The sequence below is a fragment of the Lontra canadensis genome, unplaced genomic scaffold (assembly GCF_010015895.1).
Source record: "Lontra canadensis isolate GAN:19392208 unplaced genomic scaffold, GSC_riverotter_1.0 scaffold9, whole genome shotgun sequence".
Lineage (NCBI taxonomy): Eukaryota > Metazoa > Chordata > Mammalia > Carnivora > Mustelidae > Lontra > Lontra canadensis.
In genome coordinates, this window is record NW_022631003.1 from 1,996,637 (window position 1) to 2,012,039 (window position 15,403).

Consider the following 15,403-nt stretch of genomic DNA (forward strand, 5'->3'; position numbering starts at 1 on the left):
AAGAATTGTTTAAAGGAACATTTTAGATCCTATATTTATTAAGCACCAGTTTACTTTTAATTACTGTTGTTGAAAGAAAATTTCATTGTTGGGTATAGGTATCTATGGGTCTTTTTCAGTAAAAGTCATCAGTCCATTTAGGTCCATTTATACTTTTTCAAAAGGAAAAAATTTCTCATTAAGGGAAATATCACCAAATTTCTTGTTGAAGATTTTGGATAAAGCAATGTTCCCATTTATTCTTCACCAAGGGTTGATATGTGGGAGCATTTCACCAAATTCAATAAGTGTTTGTACATTAACTGTTCACAGTTAGACATGAGTCAGTTTTCATCTTCACTTTCTTTGGGACTCACTTTTTTGGGAGGGCTCACTTTAAATATGAAAATAGTATGTGCTGCATGTTACTTTACCCTTTCCTTCCTATCCAAGTTTAGTGCTGTTTTATTCTTTAGGATTATCTTAGACTTCTATCATTTTCATTTGTGATAAACAGTGTCAGAAATTACTTTTATCTTCAGCAGTTTAGGGACAGCACATTAATTCTAGTAGAATGGGCTTGAATGCACGTGAAGGTGATTGGTTAATATATTTTTCTGTATATGGTTCATTGGAGAGTACATAGACACACAATGGATTTCTTGTAACAGTTCATTTGACTCATTACTTAGGAGCAAGAAAGTGTTTTTCCATTATCAAAATTGAGCTGTTTGATTTCACGTTATTTTGGGGCCCCAGGAAATTGCAAGTTGTTTTCAGTACTTTGTCATTCAGTTGAATTGAAATTTGGGAATGAATTGATCAAAGAAAGACCTTAGAAAGAAGTCTATGCTTGACCTAACAAAAGATGTTTTAGCACACAAATAGATTTTACCCATGGGAAACCACTTTCTAGTTTTCTTTCTTAAGTATTTTTTCCGATTTGATTTTATTATGCTTGGTCTCTCCACATGGAATGTTTCATATATAGGTAGATGTAAAAGAGAAGGAGAAATTACCCATTTGGCCCCATACCAAATATTGTATTAGTTTTTGGCAGCTACTGGTTACATCATAGCCCTGAGAAAAACTGCTGTGATTCGCTAGGATTGTGCACACAGAGTTCCATATGATAGGAGGCTGTGAGGGAGATCGTAAATAGCCATTATTTCCTGTAACTGATCCAATGACATTTGCAGGAATAAGTCTTGATGCTGACGAGGGGTCTCTGTTATTATCTGAAGTGTTAATTAACCTTGACCTTAATAAACAGCTTTCTGAAATGAGGGAACCATGTGAATATCAAGAATGTACTAACATTTAATTTGTTGCTAGGAAACAGTCAACACTGATGTCTAGCCATTTATTGTTGAGGTCAAGAGGATCCTTACAAAAAGCTTTAAAGTCAGGGCATAAATTTTTCTTAGAAAGGAAGCTGATTTACAAAATTTTTTTAAAAAAGCAAATTGCTGTTCAGAAGGAATAAAGTTTAGATTAGTGCTTTATTTACCTTCACCTTATAAGTAAATGGATTATTTTCTATTTATAATTTTATAAATTTGAGGACTCTTAGCTACAGGTGTGGCAATGGAATTTTTAATGAAGATATATTGTAGAAATACGGTAAACACAAATGTCTTGTCTATATTTGCAGAAATATGGTAAATACAAATGTCAAAATATAAGCCCATCTCTAGAAAAGAACAAGCTCTTCCTACTTACAGATCCACTTCATACAAAGAAAACTGAGCGGTTTTTTTTTTTTTTTTTTTTTTTGAGGAAATGGTTGTAGCATTACTTTTAAAAAATATTGCACTTAGTGAAAGCAATTGGAGACTGATGCTGTCAGCCATACCTACCTGCCCAGTTTCTGAAGTGCAAGTTTATTGCAACCAGTCATTTGAATCAATCAGTTGTTATCAATAGCAGTTGGTTAATTTAACCACAGTATAATACTAACCCACTTATATCCCATTTTCTGAGATTTAACACCTTAGTGGAACAAGTTAATGAAAGCTCAGAGGAAAATATATACTTTAGGAATGACCCACGGAGACCCAGTGAATGTGTGTGTGTGTGTGTGTGTGTGTGTGTGTGTGTACTATAAAATTTCTCTATGTAGTAAAGAGCATTAAAGTCTTTTGCCTTGTTGAAGACATGAAGAAAGAAAGACCCATAAGTGTGAGGGAGACAGTAAACATCATTCTCCCTAAAGAAATTCATTCTGCTTTGGCTGAAACAGGAAACGGTAATAAGACTGGGAGGTAGGCATTATGAGTCTTTCTTCACATGTTCCTCATTAAATAAAAAAAAAAAATAAGGATTGGAAAAAGATACATAGAAAATCCAAGTAATCTAATGATATGCATATGATTCAAATTAATATGTGAATTAAGTAGGGTCTATATATAAAGATTCAATATGGCTAAAAAGAAATGAAATACCAGACCGTGAAAAGACAGGGAGGGACCGTAGACGCATACCGCTAACTGAAAGAAAAGTAGTACATGATTATACTGTAAGAATCATACCATATGATTCCAACTATACGACATTCTGGAAGAGGTTAAACTATGGACACAAGAACAATTGGTCAGTGGTTGCCTGTTGAGTGGAGAGGGAAGGATAAATAAATGTTGCACAGGGGATGTTTAGGGCAGTGAAACTATTCTGTATGATAATATAATGATGAATACATGTCATTATACATTTGTCCAAACCTGTAGAGTGTACATCACCAAGAATGAACCCTAATGTTAGCTGTGGACTTGGTGTCAATGCCAGTTTGCCTAATGGAACAATGGAGCATGCTGGTGAGGGATTTTATAGTCAGGAGGGCTGTGCATCTACAGGGACAGGGGCTATATGGAAACACTGTACTTCCCGCTCAATTTTGCTGTGAACTTAAAAATACTCTTAAAAGTACAGGTTGTCTTAAAGTTTCAATAGAAAAAAAGCTACTATATTTCCCAAAGTATTCTTCATACTTTTTCTGGAAAACAACAGAAATATATTGTCTCATAGTTCTGGAGGCTGGATGAAGGTGTTAGCAGGGTTGGTCCTTTTAAGGGCTATGAGGAAGACCCAGTTCCATGCCTCTCCCCTACTTTCTGGTGGTTTTCTGTCAATCTTGATGTTTCTTGACTTTAAACACATCACCCTGATCTCTGCCTTGATCTTCATGTTGTTTTCCTTGTGTGCATATCTTACTTCCAACTTTCCCCTTTTTGGAAGGAAATCATCATATTGGATAGGGGCCCACCCTAATAACCTTATTTTAATTAGATTACTTCAATAAAGAACATATCTTTAAATAAGGTCACATTTTGAGGTAGTGGGGATTAGGACTTTAACATATGATTATTGGAAGGACACAACTCAATCTATAACAACAAATTTATCATAATGACTACAAACAAGCAAATAAAACAAAACATATGAAAAATACAAAGTATTGGTAAAGATGCAGATTTTTATACATTGCCACTGGAGGTTTAAATTGTGAGAGTAGAATTTATTTAGTATACCTGTGGGTATTCAAAGCAGTACTATCCTTAATACCCACAGTGGAATCTAGCCAAGTGTCCATCAACCGTAGAATGGATCAATTGTGGCATAATCATACAATGGAATACTAAGTAATGATGAAAATAAGCAGGAGACTTCTGTTTTCCAGAGCACAGATGAATCCCATATTGAGTGAAAGACACAGACACAAAAGTACATATTGTACAATTTCATTTATAAAAAACTAAAAAAATCAAACCTCAAAAAACTAATCTGTACTAAGAATAGTTAGAATACTGGTTACTGCTGACGTGAGGATGGAGACTGAGAACCTGACATGAGGGGACCCTGTGGGGCAGAGATACCACTCTGTTGCTTTAATGGTATGCACAATCCTAATTTGATGATAAGTGAACGCATTAGGACAAATGATTAATGCTTTTGAAAAACTTAAACAATATATAAATACGCTGCCCCCCACTTGTGACTTGACCGAGGGCTTGATTTTTGCATTAATATGTGATTGAAAAATAATGAATTGACAAAGTCGTGGGTTAAGTAGCAAACTATGGAATCCTTGTTCCATCTTACTGCTCAGTTCTTTGACTTACTGCTTCAGGTAAAAGAAAAAAAAAAAACAGTATCTCTAGTCCACATTCAATATTTAACGAGTAGTTAAAAAACAATGATGAAGAATCATACTAGCTTCCCATTTTGTCGTCTTCACCGAAGGGCTATGTATCAAGACACAAATGAGAAATGTCCCCATCTGGTGATAAAATCACTGAACTTCAGACAGACCCCTAGAGCTCCAGAATGAAAACAGGAAACACTTTGAGACATGGTGTTCTGGGTGATGGAAGTGCTTTTCAGTGATAACAAACACTCTTCCAATGACAACTTTTTTTTTTCTAGGCTACAAGTAGCATAGGTAAGTTACAAGAAGGTAAATACATGCAACACAAGGGGGTCAGGTACATCAGCGAGTGGTTCAAGAAATTCACATAAATGCTGACTTGGCCAGACACCTGTGGGTCATTTCAGCCAATAGGTTTATTTATCGTGGAAAATATTGCAGCCTAAAATGATGCACCTCTTCTCCTAGATGTGTTGGTGTGGAGCAATGATCGAGTTATTCGCTGGATACAAGCAATTGGACTTCGAGAATATGCAAATAATATTCTTGAAAGCGGTGTGCATGGCTCCCTTATAGCCCTGGATGAGAACTTTGACTACAGCAGCTTAGCATTATTACTACAGATTCCAACACAGAACACCCAGGCAAGCCCCTTTGTGCTGTCGCTACACTGTGTCCTAATTTATATAACGATAAACTAAACTTTTAGGGACAAAATAAAAGTTGGCTGTGTATTCATGATTCCTAATGAGAGTTAGCTCAGCTCAACCTTTGAAATGTGTCACTGGGGCTTTAATTTCAAGCCATTGGATTTCTAGCCAAAACAAAATCATAAAATTAAGCAGGAAAAGGGATTTAGAGGTTATGTAGTCCAGCCTTCCAGATGAATGCCAGATTTCCCAAAACAATATCCCTGGCAGATGGCTTTCAGTCTCTACCTCTCTGAGAGGTGTTCATTTCTATTTACATGTCTGAATTAGACAGACACTTAGCAATGAGGATGCCATTGATTCCCCAGCCTGGATAATTATCTGAAATCATCAGAGTTCCTTAAAAACGTAAAGCCTTCAAACTTCATCACAAGCCTAAGAAATCAGATACCCAGAGATATGGTATAGGAATCCTGAGTATCTCAAGTTCCCCCAAATAATGATTATTGGCCAGGTTTGAGAATAGACGTGATAAATATCAGACATAGATATTTCAAAAATTTGGCAGTCAACTTCACTTTTTATTTTGTTTTTATATATTATGAAGTTTATATAAAATACTCAGTTGGATTGAAGTAAGGCGACTTACTTTACTTACTTACTTTGGAGTAAAATAAAGTAAGGTCAGAACCCCTTGACCTCAAACTGTGTGGCCATTTCTCCATTGTCCACAGACTAAAGAAAATTGCCCTACCTTATATTTATAACTAAAACTTACAACGGCTTGTAGACATGGAGAACTAAAAACTTAAGCCCCCATAAAAAAGTTAGGATTTGTAATGTTTTCTCAAATGAATGCAATCTTCATCATTTTTAAAATATAATGTGACTTTTGCAATGATAACTGTACTTTCATGTCAACAGGCAAGGCAGATCCTCGAAAGAGAGTACAATAACCTCCTGGCTCTGGGAACTGAACGGCGACTGGACGAAGTAAGTCCCTTCTGTATCATTCACAAGGGATCTCAGAGAGTACAAATAAAACGGCTTTCAAGGAATAGTGCTCAAAAATTAATCAGATGCTTGTTCACTGGATAGAATCTAGAGTTTTCCCCACTATTGTTCTTAAATATTAAATTTTATGACTCATTCGGTTTTGGAAAAACCTTTATGAATTCATAAATATTGTATCAGCAGTTAGGAACATGAAGGAGTAATTCAGAAACAGTCTCTTTTATGAGCTGTGACTACAGAATTATGTTGAGTGACATTAAAAAAAAGCGATATAACACTAATCCTGATAAATTCAGCTTTTTAATAAGGAATGTGCTTATTTCTTAAGTATCAGTATATCTTCACAGGAAATTTTAGGATATTAAAATGAGAAAACTGGCTTTCAGTAAAGGGGAAGCCTTTCATTATTTTAGATAGCAATATTGAGTTTTCCTTAAAAACATATGAAAACATTTCAACAGTCATAGGATTTGAAAGCCATATGGAATGTAAGAATCCCAAGCATCATATATGCATGTTTAAATTATTTGGAAAATAATAAACATGTAAGTAGCCTCCTGAGATAAAGGAACACAAGGGGCACAAGGATTTTAACAGTCCTTCTGAGTTTGTTTATTTTTAAAGATTTTATTTATTTATTTGATGGACAGAGATCACAAGCAGGCAGAGAGGCAGGCAGAGAGAGAGAGGGGAAAGCAGGCTCCCTGCTGAGCAGAGAGTCTAATGCAGGGCTAGATCCTAGGACCCTGGGATCATGACCCCAGTCAAAGGCAGAGGCTTAACCCGCTAAACCACCCAGAAGCCCCCCTTCTGAGTTTTTTACAGGCCCTTTCTGGAAGAAGTAAGAAGAAAACCAGAGTATGAAGTAAAAAACGCAAATTTCAAAATGCAGGTGTTTCTTGGCTATAGAAAAAAGCTCATTAAAATAATTTTGTGAATGAACCCAGCAAATCCTCAAATGAGGCAATTATTCCACATTCAAATGGGCAGGGCAATGATCTTGGATTTATAAAACCCATTTGTAGAGGAGGTTATAGACAGATTAGCTCTACAGTCTTGACATCAGCTAACTTCCTATAAATTCATACTCCTGTCCAATCAGGGTAATGATTCATATTTTTAAAACCCAGTTAATACTGAACTTATTTTCATTTTATAAGTTGTTTGATAATCTTTTGTCCTTAATCTTAATTGTTGAATCAAAAAGATAGTCTACATAAACGCTGTATCCTTTTGAACACAATTATTCTACTTGCTTAAAAGTTGCAAAAGGAATTTTAATAAAAATTATTAAAGATCTGTTTATTGCTATATTTTTATTTTTACTTTTTTTAAAGATTTTATTTATTTATTTGACACACAGAGATCACAGGTAGGCGGAGAGGCAGGCAGAAAGAGAGGGGAAGCAGTCTCCCTCCTAAGCAGGGAGCCCAATGTGGGGCTCAATCCCAGGACTGTGGCATCATGACGTGAGCCAAAGGCAGAGGCTTTAACCCACTGAGCCACCCAAGCGCCCCTATTGCTATATTTTTAAATGTGGTTTGAACCAAAGGAGCCAAGTAGAGATACAAGCCTGTATGAGTCAGTGTTGCTTTCTGAAAGAAAGAAAGAAGCAGAAAGGTCTAAATGGAATGTGACTATCTGCCTTTAAAATATGCTGCATCTTTTTCTTATTGTTAAAAATATGGCACATGATTTTATCACTCAAACTCTACAGTCTCTTTTGTCCTAGTGTTTTTTGTTTTTGTTTTTATCTATTATTTATTTTTTTTTATTTTTATTTTTGGGGGTGTGAACAAAAAATAGCTTAAACAACTTACCCAGAACCAGAGTGTACTTGTTTCTGGGGCTGATTACATTCAGATTCCACTGAAAGAATTTGAGAAGTGCTCATGTGCTTCTACAGACTTTGACTTCAGTTAAGTGGTTATCTTTTAGCCTAACCTCATGAAAACTTTGTCCTCTGATGTTGTCACTTGTAGGTCCTATTAGCTTTCTGCAGTAACACTATATTAAAAGAGCCACACAATAGACCTGTACCCCTCAAACAATACATTACATGTTAATTAAAAAAAAAAAAAGCTTTAGATTACTACAAAAAAAAAAAAAAAGCAAAAGGAATTGCTTATTTTTCACTCCTTAACCCATACGTTATAGGAGCTGTAGATCCCTACAATGTAATGTAATGATTCATAGAACTGAAGAATATTTATCTTTATGCAAGAACTCTCAAAATTCAAGAAATCAGAGAGGCCACAACTGTGAAATTCTGCTCCTTTTTTTTTATTTATAAACATGTGAGGCCTAGGACCATGCAGAACCTGGCAGCTGAGAAAAGGAAAAGCAGAGAACTCTTAAACTATAAACTGGCTACTTAATTTAAACAAAATTTAGATTTGGGTAATAAGGATTCTAGTAGATGGCTATATCTATAGAGATATACAGATTTACATATAATTTCATTAATGATCTTCTTTTCCAAAACGACTCTGAATATCAATTATATTAGCAGTCTATGATGAAGAATACCTTATAGTCTTACTCAATTATAACACGATAATTTGAGATGAATGTTGACCTATTTTGTTCTATATGCCAAAATGAGGTCACCTGAGCTAGTAGGGTCAACCCCACATACTGAGCTGGAACTTCAGTGAATAGATAGCCATTGCTTAGATAAGAAACTTAATGATATAAGAAGCTAAGATCTATGTAGAACGATTAATAGATTTCTTAGAATTTGACAATAAGAAAAATTTGTGCTTAATAATACTAGTTAGACACTAGGTTACATATCACTCCTTACGAATTCAGAGAAAGTTCATTGTATCTGAGCAGGTACTTTGTGTACGCACAGAGAGGGAAGAGAGTATTCATAATGATGTACCAGCATTACACTTGTAAAACAGCAACCCGAATTATATTCGGCTTTCAGTAGCATCTAAGGAGCACGTGGATTTATTAAAAGGATGGTTTCCAGGCTGCACAGGTTTTTCGGTAAACTACAAGTTAATTAGTATCAGCTGAAATCTGACAAATGACAAATTTAGAGTTTCCTACACAGACTATGGGCAGTAGTATCTCATGTGTTCCAGGCTGTATCAAACATAGCTTTTTCCTTTCTCTTGTTAACATAAAAGTAAAATCCATGAAGCGGTTCTTCAAGTTTGTGAGTCAAATGCAGTTCGCCCAACACCTGTTAAACTAAATATGTCATCTCATACAGTAACATGAGTTGCCCTAAAGTGTAACAAAGAAGAGGTCATATTCTTTTCAGGGAAACATTTGTGGCTTTACTTTAGATTTTCAAAACTGTTTACTTTTAGAGATAGCAAACCTTAAGAGTTGAAGTCACAGAAATATTTTTATAAAAGCATTTCTGTTGCAAATCTCCTATGCTATCATTTTGGAATCAGTAGAACTCTCAAAATAAAGCACAGTATTTCATATGTATGCTTTACAGACCGAATATAAATCCTCAATATTACCTATTTCTAAGCACACAGTTTTAAGTAGCTGGACTAGTTTACTTGTTATCACATCAGATTATAATTCTATTATTGGCAGAGTGATGACAAGAATTTCAGGCGTGGGTCAACATGGAGAAGACAGTTTCCCCCTCGTGAAGTACATGGAATCAGCATGATGCCTGGCTCCTCAGAAACGTTACCGGCTGGATTCAGGTTAACCACAACATCTGGGCAATCGAGGAAAATGACAACGGATGGTACAGTAGTTTTGCATTTCTGCTTATAAAGTAAAACAAAACAGAACAAAAAAAACCTGTTTAGCAAAAGCTAGTATCATTCTCTGACCTTGAATAGCTTTCTGGAATTCTTTTCTTAAGTTGGTTTGCTCTGCTTGAAGTTTACTTTGCTTTCATCAAAAACCAGATTCTTAGAATCGGCTGATGCATGAACCCATGGCACCTCGTTTACATTTTTAAAAAGAATTTAGAAAATCCTAAAAAGGACAATTTTGGCTAATGTCCACATCTAGGAAGAACAATACTCATCTGCATGATTTGTGTTTCTTTATTCTTCTATTCTCAAAGTAAAGAATTTGTTTAGTTAGAGGTTGGATTTGGACTAATGGTCCCTAGTGAATGGAAATTAACTCTGTGGTTGCCCTACATGTTTGAATATTATGAGTTTTATATTTTGTCTTAGAAACCCAGACTCATCAGATATTTTTACCTCTGACCAAGGCAGAAGGCCTTAAATAAACAAGCACAACTATGAGAAGAGAATTAAACAAACACAAAGCCAACAGTAATTTCCCAATTAGTATTATTTCCTTCTGTGGACATTAGACTTGTGTGACATACTTCACAAAGGAAAACAGCCATTCTGAAGGAGATACCACTTTGAAATAGTAGTCACAAAGTTATTTCTATTTGGTAGGCATTAAAAAAAAAAATAGCTTCCCTCTCTCTTTATTAAGACAATTGCCCAGAGTCATTATTTCTTTTCAAGGTTATAGCCCTCATGTCCCTTAAAATTAGTTTCAATATAAACCATGATCTCTGATCTACACATCTTCTCACTTGTTAATATTATGGAACATGTTAACAAAATTCATGAGGAATCTAATGTGATTCAAATTAGTGAAGAAGCTCTTCAATACTTGGAGAGGGGAGAAAAATCCACTATCTGGAATTTTCTAGAAGCAATCTTCGCTTCAAAAACAGAAGTGCGGTGGGGAGCTGCTTTCCTTACAGGCTTCTAAGGAGGAATACACAACTCGAAAGCTCAGCTGAATCACACTGGAGTAACTTTTCTTTAGTAACTTGGTCTAGCGGGAAGGGATAGGAGTGGCTCATGTCTGAGAGAAAGAAGGTCTATTAATATGTTAAGGATCCCTTTACGCAGGGGGTCACCCTTCTCGTCTGAGATTCTGGACTCCATCATCCAAGTTCCTCTAAAGCCCTTTTCTCCGTTCGCAGTTGCTTCATCAAGACTGCAGAGGTTAGACAACTCCACTGTTCGCACATATTCATGTTGACAAGCCACTCAAAGGAGGCAGCACTGACTTGCTGTGAGTAGCTTCCCTTGGCTGACCAAAAACAAACCACCCCAAAGCGGCACCTACATAGAGCAGGAAATATACACGACACGCTTTGGGATGGCCTCGCAGTCCAGAAGGGAGATCACCCTTTCAGATTGCTAGACAGTAGGAGACAAGTCTTAGTATCGTAGCTCTGAATCGTGTCCTTCCAGTCACCATCTGCCTGCTCTGACTGATGTAAGGTCCTGCTGTTGGAGGCCTGCCACTATCTTATGACACATCGGCAGGTTGCAGCCCCGGCCACCAGCACCTACTTTTGAGTAGCATTTTATATGGACGCACATAGGGTTTTACTGAGGACAGTTTGACACTTTGAGAATGACACACTTTTAAGTGAGTATTTTATGCAGGGGAAGCTGAAGTAAGCAGAGAGTGATTTTAGTAGGTACACAGAGTCAAATAGCAGAGACAGGAGAATGTCGTAGAGGTGGTTTATTATTAAAAACAATAGGCTGATAATTTTTGAACTTTCAGCATGTTATTTTCCATCGCTTTTATTTATATTTGTTGAAAACAAATAAATGGGTTGTAAGGAGCTGGGGCTTACGGCATAGGAACAAAGTGAAATTACAAGAATGCAAGTAGGACTAAAACTTGGATGATATCGTCGTAAGCTAGCAGCAGGCATTTGTTTTAAGAGAAATACTTAGCTGATGAAAAATCCACTTCCAAGTCCGTATAAAAATGGAGTTTGACTGAAAAACAGTCAGTAGTTAGACTGTGGTCTCCTGGATGATACATGTCAAGTGCTCATGAATTTTTTTTTAACCTAAAACTGAGTTTAACCAAAATAGTTACCATTTATAATAAATTAATATTTCGGAAATTTTTTAAAGCAGTATTTGGAACCCAATGTGTGCCCAGGGATGAGGAGAGGAAACAGTTACAGGCAGAGGAACAGCTCATCTTGTGCTGTTTATTCATTGCCTTGAACTAAAAGCTCCACGCAATTTATTGTGGGTCTTTGGGGCCTAACATGGGAGCTGGTGTGCTGCCTTATTTGGGTCACTATTTGAAGCTGCCGATAAAACAAAAAGCTTTCTGATAAGAGATTTAATTTCAGAATGTAAAACCCAACATTAAAAATTTAATTACGGTATACAATTTGGCATCTAATTAGGCACGATCTAAAGTATATAATGATTCGGCTAAGTAAGAGGCGTTCCAAAACACTGTTTGTAATAGCTTCTACAAAGAACATGATAACTTCCCCAGGAACTGAATACTTCACTAATTTCCAAATGACTATTTAATATGTGGAGTAGTGCTTGCTTCTTAGTTCCTGACTGATGGGTAGAATTACTCTTTAACTATTTGCAGTCTGTATTTTGTGCATGGCATTCTAGTTAATATTTCCCAGTTTTTACCATTAAATGGGATAAAGGTATTTATTTTTACAATAACCTAATCTGGGGCAACCAATTTCTGTTAGCACTTTTATTATTAAAATAATTCAGAATGTGTCATTTGTTGCTTCATTTGTGTTGGGAAGAGAAACTGTGAGCTTTTCCTAAGCACAGTATGACAGAAAAGAATCAGTGATGCCACATCAGATATGTCATTCATTACCATTTTGTTTTGTCACAATTCAACAAAGGTGTCTTGAAGAGCTCTAAAAAGATATGAACTAGAATATGACTCTCTTCCACGGAATAGGTCAATTCAACCAAATTTACTGATGAGCAAGCTCTAAATTTTTCAAAAGGACAGCTCACATTTTCTGTGAATACCTTTGTTTCTATTTACCACCATGCTTTCCACAAACTTGAGCAAATCTTGTTATTTATTAAGTTGGCCTGCACAAAATCGGAGAAGAGCAAATGTTAATTATATACAGCTTTCGGTCAGATCCTAGCTGACGTTCTGTTCACGGACTCCCAGGGCAGACGTAGGGCAGGCTGCATGGAGATCACCAACGGTGGCAGAGGGGGAATTGTCCAGGATGGGAGCTGTGGGTAGACTAACGCTGTGCATTAAATATTTTAGATGTCTTTTCCGTCTACTCTACCTAAAGTGCACTACCATCTTGGAAGACAAACAGTGAAGACCTTTGTGAAGACTGAATTCTAAGGAAACAACCACAATTAATGGCTTATTCAGCTGAAAATGTGATCTGGGGGGAGTCAGATATTAAGCTTGATTCGTTTACTACAATTGTAAGAAAATGCTTAAGTCATCTGAATAATAAGCATCATCCACATCATAAATTCTGTACAACAGCTTTTATGAAATGGAGCCACTGTTTTTTTTCATGTTTTATTGTAATATACTAGGCATTTATGTATTACTGTGTATGTATTTCTTTTTAACTGTGTAAGTCTTATGTAAATGGATATAAATATGATTTTTAAAAAAATAAAATATATGGTTCATGGAGTCTCGAGTGCAAACATTTGACAATTCCAAGTACTGTTTGTATTTTACCATTCCACCATTTTTACAGTTTTTGAATTGTAACAGTCAAATCGATATGTTTCTCCTTCAAGTCTGTCAATACTTAAAGCTGAAAACCTGCCTCTGATCATGTAAAAAGGAATGATTTAACCTGGAACTGGAGCCAAAAATAGTCCTTTAAAGGCAATCAGGGATGTCCTATATCTTTAGAAATAGCACTGTGATGGCTCGATCTCCTTTTCAATACAAAACAGAGCTAAACTGTTTACAAGAGTCAAAGCAATTATTTAAAAAAATTTTTAAGGAATAAACATTATCTTCTCTTGTTACCTGTGGACCAAGAAAAAAAAGAAAAGAACTTCTTTACTAAGAACCACATGCTCATCAGATATCTTGAACCGCCAGCCAGCACTGCTAAGTGAATGTCAACCACTGCAGAGTCTGAGGCTCATTTCCATTGAAAAAAATAAAAAATAAAAAAACAAAACCCAGAAACCTTTCCCTTTTGTCAATGTAACAGGGCATTAGCCAGACTCATGTCTAATGTTATAAGCTTCTAGCCAAGATGGCCTTGTTGCGACTTCCCTGAAGTCAGTCTTATCAGAGGAAATAAATGAAAGACAGAATGATTAACATATATAGTGTATAAAAGTATAGAAGAGTAACTCTTCCCTGTGGCTTTATTTGGTGGTGTTACTGTTGTTTATTCTTTGTTTATATGGGAGATTTCAAAGTAAAACCTATTTAATAATACCATTTATCTAACTGCTGATTTTCTGCTGCTCGATCTTATGAAGCGCAAGACCTGTCATTAGTAATTTCCTTTTTGTATTTAATTTGCTATGTTTGCACGTACATTACATTTGTTTTGATGTCTATTTTTGTTTAACAGATTCAGTCAAAAGGTAATGGTAACAGAAACCCTCTCCATTGTCAATAAAAAAAAAGTACTTCCGGTTCTCTGTTTAATCTTTGTTTTCTAGTCACACAGTGTTTAACAATTTACTTAAACCATAATGCAAAATGTCCCTTGAGTGACTCAATTATTTATCTTCAGTGAGTCGGCCACAAGGGGGAGCACTAAACTTGCTTATGAAGGTGATTGTAAATTTTCTAAAAATGTTGCCTGAGCAGGAACAATGGGAAAGAGCTTTCTAAGCTCATCTGATGACGGGCATCTTGGCTTAAGGAAATGAAATGTAATATAAAAAATATGATGATAATAACAAACGATTTGTATCTACTCTTAATACATGACTTAATCACATAAATCAGTTTCTCCCCTTTAGAGATCATCTGGTAAGAAATAGTCAAATTGTTTATAATAGACTCTAATGTAGAGAGAGAAAAAGATCTACCTATTCCGTCAAAAAAAGTATAAAATACTCTTCAACGTAGAATATAATTTCTGCCAGATTCTAAACCCCATTTATGGATTAAGCTCAGAATCTCAGTATTTTTCCTTCTGACCATCTATCAGCCTTATGAATTTTCACATTTGTAATGATGAGAGCCTTCCCAAATACACTTTTATATAAATAAAAGTGCTCCTAAAATGTAAAGCAGGTCTAATTTTTATACATTTAATGTATTGTCTTGAACAAAATAACTCAATCGGAAAAACTTTTCCATAGATTTTAAAAGAACAACTTTAAATCTTTCCAATGTCTTACAGTAAAAACTTCCATGAAGATATCAAAAGAAGGCCATGCGGACTTTATTTCAGCACATTTAAATATGATTGTATTTTAGTAACATTATGTTGTATTTTTTGAAGATACATTTAATCCAAAATATTTTAGGTACAATCTAGTGAAAGTGCTTTATGGTAAGTATTAAATAGAAAATTCCTGTTTTTTTCCTTCCAAATTTTAGGCAATCCACAACTTAAGTGTATCTTTCTTGGTCACATGATCAAGGGTATCACTTTGGTCACGTGAAAGCAACAGTACTTTCTCTCCAGGCTCATGCACTGTTTTCCAATCCCACTCAACTGGAAAATAACTCAAGCCTGATTGCTAACATGTCCCTTCAGAACTGATTGCAAGACAAATGTACCCTTCGCACATGCCTTCGTTTATACCTTGCAAATGAACGACGATATGCATTCGGCTAAAGAGTTTGCCATTTCAAATTAACTGAATCTTATATGAAA

General features: G+C 35.6%; 1 protein-coding gene across 20 annotated transcripts in view; it reads left to right on the plus strand.

Moving 5' to 3' along the window:
• Positions 1-14,203, plus strand: part of PPFIA2 (PTPRF interacting protein alpha 2) — a 483,812-nt gene extending 469,609 nt beyond the window's left edge. For 17 of the 20 annotated variants that reach the window (XM_032854666.1, XM_032854668.1, XM_032854667.1 and 14 more), the window contains 5 exons: positions 4,592-4,767; positions 5,698-5,766; positions 9,355-9,514; positions 10,733-10,824; positions 12,841-14,203. In XM_032854666.1, coding sequence (XP_032710557.1) covers positions 4,592-4,767; positions 5,698-5,766; positions 9,355-9,514; positions 10,733-10,791 — 464 coding nt within the window. In that variant the 3' untranslated portion in view covers positions 10,792-10,824; positions 12,841-14,203. The remainder of the gene's footprint in view (positions 1-4,591; positions 4,768-5,697; positions 5,767-9,354; positions 9,515-10,732; positions 10,825-12,840) is intronic. The other 3 variants (XM_032854670.1, XM_032854677.1, XM_032854678.1) reach the window with 1 other exon arrangement.
• Positions 14,204-15,403: the final 1,200 nt, after the last annotated feature.